We start from the raw sequence: 14,860 nt of genomic DNA on the forward strand, positions 1-14,860 counted from the left end.
TGGCATCTCCGGCATTACTGTGGTGTGCGTCTCCGAGATTCCTGCAGCTCCGCTCAGCAACAATGAGCCTGCTGCAGACTGTCCAGCTTGCAGCCTTGCTCGTAGCTTTCTGCGCCGTCCTTCCGACGCTGATGTCGTGTCCTTTCTTGGGGCTTCCAAATGCTCCCCCGCCTGCTTGCTCTCCGCCCAAGCAACCAACACGTCACTTGCCCTCAGTAGAAAGACGTCGCGATCCTGTCGGCTGCGCCAGTTGATGTTCGCCTCGATGTCAGTGAGGGAAACTTGAAGATATTATGGATGTCGCGAAGTCACATTACAGTGGGCAAGCCAGTGACGCTGATTGGAATGGGGTTAACTGTTTATTAACATAGAATAGGCAAGCGATAGAAAGGAAAGTATTTACACGGACATCACTACGAGTAATATGTTAGAATTTTGGTCTTCTTTCTCAGCCGAATCTCCACCGAATCCCATCCAACGGCCCCGCACGTACCTAAAAGCATCCCCAGCAACCCCCTCGCCCCATCGTTCGTACAATCACACTGCGGTGCGCGCAGTGTGCACACAACGGGGCTCCAAGGTGACACTATCGGGAGTTCCAATACGTCCAGGCCGTTGCCACAAATCCTTTGCAGTGCAACGAGTCCCCTTTTGTCTCACAACCTCGCAAAAGACACACTTCCCCGAAGAAAGCACTTCCACGCTCCGTTGGGGTATCTGGACAGTTTGCGAATGTCTCGGCATAGTGCGGTTCAGCGACGAGGGGTTGACTTCAAGGCCAGGGCACTGCTTCCGCGAACCGACTGGCGGAAGCCCGACGCACAGTCATTCCGCCTACGCGCTCTTCGTAGACCGCGGGTCCCTCACCCATGGCTATAAATCGCCGCCGTCTTGGTGTAGAACCACGCGTCTCCTTGGCCACCCCGCGCGACCCTTGCATGCAGCCGTCCGCACAAACAACGCCGAACTCCACTATCCTTAAGAAGCAACCTCTTCAGCCAGGTGCGAGATAAACTTTGCATAGTACTCAACCAAGCCCAAAAATGAACGCTTGTGTCTGTGGGGGTGGCAGCGTGAACAGTGGCATCAACCTTGGCTTGAAGGGGAGCTATTCCTTCCGAGCTGACGTGATGCCCAAGAAATGGTAACTCCGATGCATTAAACACGCATTTCTAATTGAGCTTAAGTCCAGCTTCAGAGATGCGTTGAAGAACTTGCTCCAGGTTTCTCAAGTGCTCTTTTTCAGTCCTGCCAAAGATAATGATGTCGTCTAGGTAGCACAGTACCCCTTTGCAGCCTTGCAGGATCGTTGTCATGAGTTGTTGAAACGCAGCTGGGGCTGATGGCAGTCCGAAGCACACCCTTTTGAAACGAAAAAGGCAATCGTGCGTAATGAGAGCAGTGAGGTCTCTGCTATCTGGGTGAAGCAGCACCTCGTAATAGACAGAAGCTAAATCGAGCTTTGAAAAGTGGCGTGCTCCATTCAGAGTGTAGCAGCTCTTCCGTATGGGGCAAGGGAAAGCTGTCGACTACAATCACTTTGTTAGGCTCTCTCAAGTCAACGCAGAGGCAGATACTGTCTTCCCTCTTGCAGACTACAACGATAGGAGAAACCCACTCGGAAGCGTTAACCCTTTCAATGACATCATCGAAAAGAAGGCGCTCAAGCTGGTTGCTAATTGGCTTGCGCAGAGAAAGGGGCGAATGTCTGAACTTCTGCATGACTGGAGAGGCTGACGACTTTATATTGACCTTGTGCTGAATGCCCTTGGCAAGTCCAAGGCCTGGTGAGAACAAATGGCAGAGAGAGAGAGAAATAACGTTTATCTGCACCCGCAACAAAGAGCGCCGAGGAGTCAAGAGTCTTCCTTTCTCTTCGGCTTGCTCCTCCCTTTTCAGCTGGCTGATGCTCCTTGGAGCTCAGCGGTGTCCAGGGCCATGCGGATGACTTCCCTTTGATCATCTTCCTTCGAGCTGGTCATTAAAGTCTCCCAGGATTGTCTATCGCTATCTGGTTTATTGTATCTAGGACATGTCCATATAATGTGGATCATGTCCGCTTTTGCCCCGCAGTGTTTGCAATTCATGTTCTCAATGCTATCGTGCCATCTCTTCAGGATGTAGGGGTTGCAGATCACCCCCGCTTGGAGTTGCCTCCATGTTATCTCTTCTTGCGTACTTAGTTTCTTATGCGCCGCTGGCAGTGTTTTCCTTCCCATTCTATAATAATCGAGAATTTCGCTGTGTTTATGCCTTCTTCTTTTTGTAGGGGCTCCCTGGCTGTAGAGGCTGCATTGGTGTACCGGTAAATAAGCTCTCGGGCCAATGCGTGCGCTTTCTCGTTGCTGGGCAAGCCTTCGTGGGCAGGAGTCCATATAAGGTTTACTGATTCTTCTGGAATTGGTCATTTCTCCAATATGTTGAGCGCCTCTTTGGAGATTCTCCCTGCGGTATAATTCCTGATAGCTGTTTTGGAATCTGACACTATGATTTTAACCCCTTTTTGAGTCAAAGCTAGGGCTATGGCCACCTCCTCTGCAACCTCCACTCTGTTTTGCGGGGTACTGCAGCTCTTTGAGTTCTCACCGTTAGCCTGGGTCGTCACTGAGACAAAACCTGGTCTGCTCTCATATTCTGCTGCATCCGTTGTGGGAGATACGGGTTTCTCCTCCGTACTCTTGGGACAAAGGAACGACAACACAGTAGTGCAAACAGTCACAAGGGCATTTATTGCACCTTTCATAGATCCATGCCTGCTAGCCGAGTGGCTATCCACAAAACATGCCGATGGGCGCGCGACAAATCTAGAAGTCCGACTCACCGCGAGCGAATATGTTCGCCCCATGCTGGATCCCAACGCCTGGTCGTTCGCGTGTTCGGTCACGCCAACGGAGGCGCGCTCGAAGGCCGCTACGCGAGGCGGTCTCGCAGAAGCCTGGGTCGCCGCGCGCGCGTGGGACGTCCACGCCGTGCGCCCGACCCGCCGGGAAAAAGGGGTCGCTCCACCCGCGGCACGGCACGTCCGTGCTGCTTGCTGTCTCCAACCCAAGAGGCCAAGCGCCTTCCCTTTCGGCGCCCGAGTAACCCCGCCGCGACAGTCGCGCCATCTCTCGCACCGCGCTTGTACCACGCCGCGGGCGCCAGGCCACGCGAGCCGTGCGGGAAAACAGCATATCAGGGGATGCGCTATGCGGGAAAAACATCAGGGGAGGCGCGAGGGTCGCGCATCCCCACATCCCCCCAACCTTAAATCACTTCTTATTCCGGCGAAACATGTGACACGGTCTAACATCAACACGTGCTTCGCGAACAAGGTGGTACATGCAACAGTGGCCGCGCCGGGGAAATGTCCACACGCTGTCCATAACATGCGAGCCGACTGTCCTTGGGTACACCGCTGGCGTCCGCCGGTCACAGCAGCAGCTTTGCGACTCGACGGCACGATCCCAGGCCAGGACTCCGGAGACGACGACGCAGTAGTCGGTACGAGCAAGCGTCGCTCGCGCCGACGCGCCCTGCTGGCAAGAGCCGCCGTAGCTGTCGGTGACCGCTGGCTCCTTTGTCCGCCGCCGAGGGTTGTGAGCTGGATACAGGAGGCCGCCGAAGTCGCTGCGCCGAACTGGCCACAGCATCACCATCGCCCGGGGTGACTCGATCGTAGTCCGGGGCAGCAGCGCAGACGATGTGCAGGTGACAGCAAGCCAGGGGTGACTCCAATCACGCTGCGTAAACTCAACACACTCGGCAAACACTACAGTAGTGCAAGGGAGAGGAATTCTGCATGCGCATCGCCCACGTGGTACGATGTTCAACTCGGCTAGCAAAAGATCGGGCAGCTACTCAGATGCTAAGTTCAAGTGAACGAAGCTCGCTTCCTTGAGCCGAACGAGTAATTTCAATTCGTGCGAGGCTAAACAGAATGAGGGAAGCAAATTGCAACGCCTCAACGCCACGGTCCACCAGGTTGTGTCCCTCCACGTGCGACAGGCAGCTTCGTAAAGCCTTAGGCCTAAATCGTCGCTACTCTGACAACAACCGGCATCCAAAAACAACACCCAAAATGGGCGCAAAACAGGCAGCCGCGAGGAGACGTTAGCTCTGTGAGGTGGTCCTACTCCGCTCGGTGCACACAGCATCCGAGTTGACGGCGCCCACCGTCCCAGACGGTGTCGGAGCGCCCGGTGCCAGGCCGCAATACCAGTCAGCCCGTCGTGGCACCCGTGGCCCGCGGCCACCCGGCTCCCTGAGCCGCGACTTCATCCGAGTCAAAGAGATAGAAGAAGCTATTTACATAAGAAATTCGGACCACCCACGAGGCTTCCGTACTCACTCCCTTCAGGCTTGCCACTGCTCCGCGGGCGCTCAGCCTCGCTCTCCCAGGATGCAGACCACGTGGCTCTCGTACCGACGAATGTCATTAAAAAAAAACACTTGCGAAAAGGCTTAGCATGTTGACATGTTCAAACACACTACAGCCTCCGTCGCCTCGCTCAAGAAAGCACGCCGCCGATGCTAGCGATCAAAATTCACGCTAGGCCTACGCTTCGGTTCAAACAAAGGTCTTGAACGAAGCAAAACTGTTAAATCTATCGTCCGATGCCCCAAGAGGTCCACGTTGGGCAGCCAGATGTGGGAGATATGGGGTTCTCCTCCGTACTCTTGGGACAAAGGAACGACAACACAGTAGTGCAAACAGTCACAAGGGCATTTATTGCACCTTTCATAGATCCATGCCTGCTAGCCGAGTGGCTATCCACAAAACATGCCGATGGGCGCGCGACAAATCTAGAAGTCCGACTCACCGCGAGCGAGCGAATATGTTCGCCCCATGCTGGATCCCGCGAGGGATCCAGGTGGGGCGGTGGCGTAGAGGTAGAACACCCGCCTCGCGTGCAAAAGGTCCGTGGTTCGAATCCCGGTGCCGGCAATTTTCCACCGGATTAAAAAAAAAAAAAAAAAAAATCCGCGTGTTGATAAAATTGCACAAACAGGCCTGGAGTGTGGCCTGATCCCGGTGACCAGAACCGGTAACGCACTCCCTCACCAGAGCAGGATTGGCCACCCTGGTGCAGTACTTGGCCACAACCTCCTATATGAACACAACAATCAAACCCCGGCCCTCAGTCCCCAGCAGCTGCGAAGCTACTGACCACGGCGGCGGTCAGACCTGCGACGCTGCAGAGGGTGCTAAGAATCACTGGCTCCGGACAGGCCGCCATTGGAATATGAACCTGGCAACGTTTAACGCTAGAACGTTATCTAGTGAGGCGAGTCTAGCAGTGTTATTGGAGGAATTAGAGGGCAGTAAATGGGATATAATAGGGCTCAGTGAAGTTAGGAGGCCAAAAGAAGCATATACAGTGCTAAAAAGCGGGCACGTCCTGTGCTACCGCGGCCTAGAGGAAAGCAGAGAACTAGGAGTCGGATTCCTGATTAATAAGAATATAGCTGGTAACATACAGGAATTCTATAGCATTAACGAGAGGGTGGCAGGTCTTGTTGTTAAACTTAATAAGAGGTACAAAATGAAGATTGTACAGGTCTACGCCCCTACATCCAGTCATGATGACAAGGAAGTCGAATGCTTCTATGAAGACGTGGAATCGGCGATGGGTAGAGTGAAAACCAAATACACTATACTAATGGGCGACTTTAATGCCAAGGTAGGCAAGAAGCAGGCTGGAGACAAGGCAGTGGGGGAATATGGCATAGGCACTAGGAATAGCAGGGGGGAGTTATTAGTCGAGTTTGCGGAACAGAATAATATGAGGATAATGAATACTTTCTTCCGCAAGCGGGATAGCCGAAAGTGGACGTGGAGGAGCCCGAACGGCGAGACTAGAAATGAAATAGACCTCATACTCTGCGCTAACCCTGGCATCATACAAGATGTGGACGTGCTCGGCAAGGTGCGCTGCAGTGACCACAGGATGGTAAGAACTCGAATTAGCCTAGACCTGAGGAGGGAACGGAAGAAACTGGTACATAAGAAGCCGATCAATGAGTTAGCGGTAAGAGGGAAAATAGAGGAATTCCAGATCAAGCTACAGAACAGGTATTCGGCTTTAACTCAGGAAGAGGACCTTAGTGTTGAAGCAATGAACGACAATCTTGTGGGCATCATTAAGAAGTGTGCAATGGAAGTCGGTGGTAACTCGATTAGGCAGGATACCAGTAAACTATCGCAGGCGACGAAAGATCTGATCAAGAAACGCCAATGTATGAAAGCCTCTAACCCTACAGCTAGAATAGAACTGGCAGAACTTTCGAAGTTAATCAACAAGCGTAAGACAGCTGACATAAGGAAGTATAATATGGATAGAATTGAACATGCTCTCAGGAACGGCGGAAGCCTAAAAACAGTGAAGAAGAAACTAGGAATTGGCAAGAATCAGATGTATGCGTTAAGAGACAAAGCCGGCAATATCATTACTAATATGGATGAGATAGTTCAAGTGGCTGAGGAGTTCTATAGAGATTTATACAGTACCAGTGGCACCCACGACGATAATGGAAGAGAAAATAGTCTAGAGGAATTCGAAGTCCCAAAGGTAACGCCGGAAGAAGTAAAGAAAGCCTTGGGAGAAATGCAAAGGGGGAAGGCAGCTGGGGAGGATCAGGTAACAGCAGATTTGTTGAAGGATGGTGGGCAGATTGTTCTAGAGAAACTGGCCACCCTGTATACGCAATGCCTCATGACGTCGAGCGTACCGGAATCTTGGAAGAACGCTAACATAATCCTAATCCATAAGAAAGGGGACGCCAAAGACTTGAAAAATTATAGACCGATCAGCTTACTGTCCGTTGCCTACAAAATATTTACTAAGGTAATCGCAAATAGAATCAGGAACACCTTAGACTTCTGTCAAGCAAAGGACCAGGCAGGATTCCGTAAAGGCTACTCAACAATAGATCATATTCACACTATCAATCAGGTGATAGAGAAATGTGCGGAATTTAACCAACCCTTATATATAGCTTTCATTGATTATGAGAAAGCGTTTGATTCTGTCGAAACCTCAGCAGTCATGGAGGCATTAAGGAATCAGGGTGTAGACGAGCCGTATGTAAAAATACTGAAAAATATCTATAGCGGCTCCACAGCCACCGTAGTCCTCCATAAAGAAAGCAACAAAATCCCAATAAAGAAAGGCGTCAGGCAGGGAGATACGATCTCTCCAATGCTATTCACAGCGTGTTTACAGGAGGTATTCAGAGACCTGGATTGGGAAGAATTGGGGATAAAAATTAATGGAGAATACCTTAGTAACTTGCGATTCGCTGATGATATTGCCTTGCTTAGTAACTCAGGGGACCAATTGCAATGCATGCTCACTGACCTGGAGAGGCAAAGCAGAAGAGTGGGTCTAAAAATTAATCTGCAGAAAACTAAAGTAATGTTTAACAGTCTCGGAAGAGAACAGCAATTTACAATAGGCAGCGAGGCACTGGAAGTCGTAAGGGAATACATCTACTTAGGGCAGGTAGTGACGGCGGATCCGGATCATGAGACGGAAATAATCAGAAGAATAAGAATGGGCTGGGGTGCGTTTGGCAGGCATTCTCAGATCATGAACAGCAGGTTGCCATTATCCCTCAAGAGAAAAGTGTATAATAGCTGTGTCTTACCAGTACTCACCTACGGGGCAGAAACCTGGAGGCTTACGAAAAGGGTTCTACTCAAATTGAGGACGACGCAACGAGCTATGGAAAGAAGAATGATAGGTGTAACGTTAAGGGATAAGAAAAGAGCAGATTGGGTGAGGGAACAAACGCGAGTTAATGACATCTTAGTTGAAATCAAGAAAAAGAAATGGGCATGGGCAGGACATGTAATGAGGAGGGAAGATAACCGATGGTCATTAAGGGTTACGGACTGGATCCCAAGGGAAGGGAAGCGTAGCAGGGGGCGGCAGAAAGTTAGGTGGGCGGATGAGATTAAGAAGTTTGCAGGGACGGCATGGCCGCAATTAGTACATGACCGGGGTTGTTGGAGAAGTATGGGAGAGGCCTTTGCCCTGCAGTGGGCGTAACCAGGCTGATGATGATGATGATGATGATGATGATGCTGGATCCCAACGCCTGGTCGTTCGCGTGTTCGGTCACGCCAACGGAGGCGCGCTCGAAGGCCGCTACGCGAGGCGGTCTCGCAGAAGCCTGGGTCGCCGCGCGCGCGTGGGACGTCCACGCCGTGCGCCCGACCCGCCGGGAAAAAGGGGTCGCTCCACCCGCGGCACGGCACGTCCGTGCTGCTTGCTGTCTCCAACCCAAGAGGCCAAGCGCCTTCCCTTTCGGCGCCCGAGTAACCCCGCCGCGACAGTCGCGCCATCTCTCGCACCGCGCTTGTACCACGCCGCGGGCGCCAGGCCACGCGAGCCGTGCGGGAAAACAGCATATCAGGGGATGCGCTATGCGGGAAAAACATCAGGGGAGGCGCGAGGGTCGCGCATCCCCACACCGTGTAGAACACCCCTTGCTTTTTATCTAGTGATTTTTGTAATGCTTTAACCCTGTCTTTCCTCCTGTCCTGGTGGTGACTAGGATGCATATTCTTCGGGAGTGGTGGTATGCGTATCCTGTCTCTGATTTGCGACCGAATGGCTCCCGTGTTTCTTACTTTGTTGTTAGCTTTGTATCCTAGTCTCCTAGTTTCTCTAGAATTCTCAGACCACCTCTGCTTCTCATTAGTCTCTGTTGTTGGGAGACTAGTGTGGCTTCGATCAACTCTTCTAGGGTGTTTGAAATGCCCATGTTTAGTATCCTCTGCGTAGATGTGCATGGTGGCAGGTTTAGGGCTGTTTTAATTCCTTTCCTAATGAGGCTTTCTATTTTGTTTTTCTCGGCCCTTGTTAGTTTAAGGTACGGTGTTGCGTATGTGATCTTGCTGATCGCGAATGACTGTACTATCCTTAATAGGTTAGCCTCCCTCATGCCTGCCTTCTTGTTGGCGATTCTTCTGAGGAGTCGACATGTTTGGCTTACGGTCATTTCAAGCTTTCTAATCGTTTCCGTATTTCTTTCATTCTCCTGAATGTGCATGCCTAGCACTCGTATAGCTTTAACATTTGGAATCGCGTCCCCATTAACTGCGAGTTTTATCCCGTGGTTAGGGATTTGCTTTCGCTTTTTCTGTGGACTGATGAAGAGAGCCTCCGACTTCGTAGCTGAACATTTAAGTCCGGCTTTTTCTAAGTGCTCTTCAATTATATTTATGGCATCTTGCGGCGTTTCTTCTATGTGGGCGTCACTGCCTCTATTTATCCATAGGGTGATGTCCGCATAAATCGTATGTTCTAGACCCTTTAAGTCCTTAAGTTTGTCAGGGAGTCCCATCATTACTATGTTAAAGAGAGTGGGTGAGAGCACAGAGCCCTGCGGTGTCCCCTTATTGCTGAGCTCTATCCCTTTCTTTTCCTTACCCCCTAGACTAACCGTTACTGTTCTGTCAGTCAGAAAGTCCTGTATATACTCGTAGGTACGTCTCCCTACGTTTAGGCTACTCAATTTTTCTAAGATTGCCTTGTGGTCTACGTTGTCAAATGCTTTGGCTACGTCTATAAGCCAACGATGGCTTTCGTGTCCTTCGTTTGGTGGTCGATAATTTGCTCTTTAAGCTGTAGCATGACATCGCACGCAGATAGGTGTGCTCTGAAGCCTATCATTGTGTCAGGGTCACGGTGTAAGAATATACCATACATAGTATTCTTGCACCGTGCTCAGGGTACATGTCTTGGTCTTCCAAGTATCTGCTGATTCTAGATTGTATCACGTGTTCCATTAGTTTCCCGACGCATGACGTGAGGGATATTGGTCTGAGGTTTTCGAGACTAAGCTTTTTCCCCGGTTTTGGAATTAGGACTAATTTAGCCTCCTTCCATTCTTTGGGGATTTTACCCTTCTCCCAACACTCTTGCATAAAATTCGTTAGGTTTACTATTGACTTGTCGTCTAGGTTCCTCAACATCCGATTGCTTATTCTGTCCGGTCCCGCAGCTGTTTTCGTTTTGAGTCGATTCAGCTCGGCCCTGACTTCTCCTACCGTTACGGGGCTGTCCAAGAGGGGGTTCTCTTCACCTTTGTAGTCCAGCAGTGTTTGTTGCGGACCACATTTAAGATATCTATCCTTAACTTCAACGAACAATTGCCTATTACTACCTTCGTATTTGTACACTAGTTTCTGCATGTTTCTATGCGTCTCTGATTTGCTGCTTTGGGGGTCTAGTAGGTGTCTCAACAGTTGCCATGTATTTGATTTACCAATCTTGTGATCCATCTGTTCGCATATGCTATTCCAATTTCGTTTCGTGAGTTCGAGTGCATATTCTTCAATCTCTCCGTTCAGGTGCGCTAATGCCCTCCTAATGTTTCTATTGCTTCTATTCTCTTTCAATTTTTGCTCTAGCTGCCTTTTTTTCCTCCATAATCCGACCATTTTCCGGTCTACTACTACTTGCATTTCGTCTGCCTCCACCTCTTCCGTGGCCTCTTCAACCGCTTCCAAGAGGGCTTTGCTCCAGCTGCCTACATCCTTGAGCTCCTCTTTTTCGGCACATTTCTGCCTAAAGAGGTTCCAATTTACCGCTTCGATCTGCTTGGGTGTGGGAGTTGGTATGCCGTGTTCTACCACCGTCTCTATTATTCTGTGGTCGCTCCCCAAGTCTTCTCCCGTGTTACACCATCGTGCGGTTATGTGTCCCCCTATGAGAATAAGGTCCGGTGTGGTGTCCCTGGAAACACTATTTCCCTTTCTCGTCGGAACTTGAGGATCTATTAGTAGAGTTAGTTCATGCTTGGAGATAGTATCCCATAATTCTCTGCCTTTCTGTTGCGAGGTTTTGTACCCCCAAGCTGTGTGGGGCGCGTTAAAGTCTCCGACTATGACTATGGGGCTGTTCCCTGCAATGCTTTTGGACCTTTCGATGAGCTGATCGAAGCCACAATTCTTTTTTTGCTTAGGAGAGCTGTATACGTTGAGAACGTATAGGCTTCTATCTTTTCTTTTCCTCGGTACTAGTTCAATTAGGACGTGATCAATCTTATTTGTGTCAGTCTCGTGCAGGACTGCTGCTAAGTTTCTTTTAACTAAAATAGCTGTCTGCCGATTCTCTCCTTGTCCAGTGTAGGCTGTGTAGCCGGCCAATTTTGCATTTTTCCCACACTCTTGCAACGCAATGACATCTGGTTTATCGATGTTAGTTAGGAATGTTTGTAGGACTGCTCTCTTTTTCAGGAAGCCCCTACAATTCCACTGCCAGATCGTGTCATTTTGCCAATGCATTTTGAATGTTAATTAATTGTGTTCTAAACCAATCGAATTCCGCTTTTAAAGCGAAGTCGCGTTTCTCAAATTCTGCTTTGAGGGCGATGTCACGCTTTTCAAATTCCGCTCGAGTTTGTTCCATGAATTGCATCATAGCTCCGTTCATCAGGGTAATATCCTGAGTAACTTTGTCCATCTTGCTGTCTGAGTCTGTCTCTCCCGTTCTCTTCTTTTTGAGCGGGGGCCGATCTGTTTTAGGTTCTTTGTCCCCTACACTCTCTTCCTCTCTCGTACTGTTTCCACCCTTCTCTTTTTTCATCTCCTCGATTATCTTTAAGAATTCTTCTCTCTCCTTTTTCCTATCCTCAATCAGTATTCTGATTTGCTCTTCCTGCCTCTTAATAAGCTCTTTTAGCTCCTGGTTTTCTCTATACTTTTCTGAATCCTGGGAGACTTTGTCTGACCAGCTCACCTTGTTACCTGTTTCCTTCTGTTGTGTCTGGTGTTGCGGCGTCTGTAGCCTCGGGAAGGACTCCGAGCGGCTCCTGGTCCTGCTGCTCGATCTCTCGATCGCTTGGCCTGCTTTTACGAAGTTCCTCTTGGTTCGTCTCCTCGGCCGCTTGTTTTTGCTCCCATTGTCTCTTCTTCACGATGTACGGGGTGCGAAATAAATTCCTGCACTTCTTATCCCCGGTGACGTGGTTTTTGCCGCAGAGCTGACACCGCGGCTCGCATTGATGTCCTTCTTGTGGTCTGGTTACCCCACAGCCTCTACACCTCGGTTCGTCATTATAGAGCTTGCACATGCGCAGCGTCCAGACCAGGAAGAGAAGTCCCTCCGGGGGCGACATGAATTGCTTAATCACGGCCGTTTTTTTCCTTGTATGAGATTCCGGCTTTAAATTGTCCCAGCACAGCTAGGAATCTTTCGACGCTGGAAGTCAAACAAAGTAAGTTTTGAGCTGGTCAATTGTATTCTGTCTTCGAGCACGCTTCGGAATTTTTGTTCCCGTATATTTGACACAGCTGATCCAGTGTCGACCAAGAACTTGACAATGCGCGATTGCGATTTGGAGTTGGTTGGCGCGACTGCCACTTCAATGTAGACACCTGTAGGCTTATCTTCGTAAATAGTGAGAACGCTGATGGCGTCTGACGTGCCCTGTTCAGAAACTACTTCGCGGACGCGAGCCGGGCGTCGTCCTCGTGCGCTGCGGCCGACTTGCATGAAGTGACCACGGCGGCCGCATGCGAAGCCGGTTGCGGGGCACACATCGCAACCTGCTGTGCCGCAATTACCGCAGACATCTGAAATACCGCTGTACGGAACAACGTGCGGTGGAACGCGGGCTTGACCAGGGACGCGCGTGTCATCATCGCTAAAACGCCGGTTATCTTGTCTGGTCATTCCAAAAGCGTCGAGTTGGCGTGGCTATTGTTTAGGACTTGAGACTGACTCCAACCAAATAAATGAATTTTATTAGCCCAATGTTTCGGAGCCCATTCGGCTCCTTCTTCAGGGGTTGTTCTTCGGGGGGGGGGGGGGGGGGGGTGCCGCTTTCAAAGCGTCTTTTTTGAAGAAAGGAGGGGGGAGCACGGGAGGTGGGGAGACACTTCACAGACGGAAAGGTGGGGGGAACAAAAGGAAGGGGGGGGGGCGTTGTTGACGGCTTCCATGGTGCTGGGATGACCGGTGCTGGGGGGAGTGCTCGCGAGGGTGCCCTTGATGGGAGCGGGGGAGGGGGAGGTTACAGGGTCGCGCCGACGTTTTTGTGTTGGTGAAACAAGCGGGAGTCTACCTAGCTGTGCGTCTTTTTCTTCTTTTCGTCATGTCGCCAAGGCCATGGACATACACCGAGGGTAGATTGCCCTTCACGCGGTTTATGTTATTCCCCGTATTCTGAATGTGCCATGACTCCAGTAGTAGTCTCTTACCCCAGTTCGTTTCTGTTTGAAGGATTTCAGTTTCCTGGAAAGCAATTTTGTGGTCGGCGTCTTCAGTGTGTTCAGCGACGGCACTGCGAATACGGTTGAATGTTCTGACGTCGTTCTCGTGTTGTCTAATCCTTTCTTTTAGAATGTAAAACGGCCTTGGCCACAGAAAACAAACAAATACGAGAATGAAAGGGCAACACTCCATCCAAGAACACCCTATGGCACCACATACTTGACATGGTGTAAAAAATGTTTACATGCCCTTCCCATGAACTAACTGAAACAAAAGCAAAAACAAGGAAGACATTCCTGAAAATTCAATGTTAAGCCCTTTGTGTTTCAAGGGTTAATTCTGGCGAGGCAGTAGTGCTCTAGGCAATTTTAGCACCTCATATTTTGTATATTGCATCATTCTTTCCTAATGCATTTTAGTGTTCATATTACATGTCAATAATCATTGCCATTATTTTATTGCGCGTAGATTTTATGCAATTTACACCACTCTTTTAGGCCCCTTTATAGCCACGTCACATTAAATTCACAGAACCCATAGGACCACTACGAACTGACACTCGCATGGCGCTCTTTGGCCATACCTGGTTAAACACCATTCATTCAACTGCAGCCGCCTTTTTTCTCGATCCACATACGCAAAGATCGATGACCGCGGTTTACGAGGTACCCGTTCCTTGCCCTCCCTAATTTGTCGGTCATCGATGGTTGAGGAGGAAAAATGTCAGATAGCCGCAATTAGACAGACAAAAGACTGAAGCAGTTGCCCGTGTGACACGGGTATTCAATCATGTAGCATAATGACCTTGTGATAGCGAAAAAAAGGCAAAAAAAGAAGGATGCTGACTTGTGCATGTGTGTAAGAGACTATCAGCCCAGGGTCATCTGCTGAATGCTAGTCTTCGTGTGCGTTTGCATCTTGATTGTCAATAACTGCTGTCATTAGAAAGCGCTGTTTTACCATAATAAAGACTGGCGACGAATCGGGACATACGCCTGCCTTTGCAACCTTCTCGTCCTCTTCTTCTCAGTTTCGGATTCTGTTTTGCGCCTAACTACTGGGACGCCTAGCGGACAGAAATAGCGGAGAAGCAAGCCTAGGAAGAGAGCGGAATATTTTGAGATTGTTCGCGTTTTCATGACAGAACGAGCAAGCAGTAGTGAGTTGCTTGAGGTACGTTTTGCGCTCGACGAGCTCACTTAGCTGTTGGAATAAAATGGATGCTTCGCTATCGCGTCTCCAATGGCTCTTTCTTGAATAGCGCGGCAGTGGTCGCCCATGTTTTCTGTTCTGCTGCTGGCCACTGCGCACGGCAACATGGTAGGCCGCACCTAAAGATGTTATGCTGCGGTCCGTGGTTGATACAAGCGGTACTTGCGTGAAATGAAATTGAGGCATACAGCAGAGCTATTATGACTATTAAAGTCTTCTTGGAAGCGACGCCACTGGTGGTGGATTTGGAGTTTCCCGAAGGCATAGAACCAGGTAAGGAAATAGCGTAAGCCTAACTGCTCATTTCGTCGGAAGCGAAGAAAAAGATTGTCCAATCCAACTTGTTCGAGTAATATTTTAGCAATATACTTGCGTAGCGTACGAGGCCTGAATAAAAAGTGCGACAATTTTGAAGAATAATATGCGTGTGCAATGCTGAA

General features: G+C 49.8%; 1 protein-coding gene across 2 annotated transcripts in view; it reads left to right on the forward strand.

The window, feature by feature from the left end:
• The first annotated feature begins 14,295 nt into the window (after window positions 1-14,295).
• The window catches only part of LOC126536175 (uncharacterized), a 181,389-nt gene continuing 180,824 nt past the window's right edge, over window positions 14,296-14,860 (forward strand). For both annotated transcript variants that reach the window (XM_072287426.1, XM_072287427.1), the window contains exon 1: window positions 14,296-14,693. In XM_072287426.1, the coding sequence (XP_072143527.1) occupies window positions 14,621-14,693 (73 nt within the window). In that variant the 5' untranslated portion in view covers window positions 14,296-14,620. The remainder of the gene's footprint in view (window positions 14,694-14,860) is intronic.

This window comes from Dermacentor andersoni, chromosome 3 (assembly GCF_023375885.2).
Source record: "Dermacentor andersoni chromosome 3, qqDerAnde1_hic_scaffold, whole genome shotgun sequence".
NCBI classification, from domain to species: Eukaryota; Metazoa; Arthropoda; class Arachnida; order Ixodida; family Ixodidae; genus Dermacentor; species Dermacentor andersoni.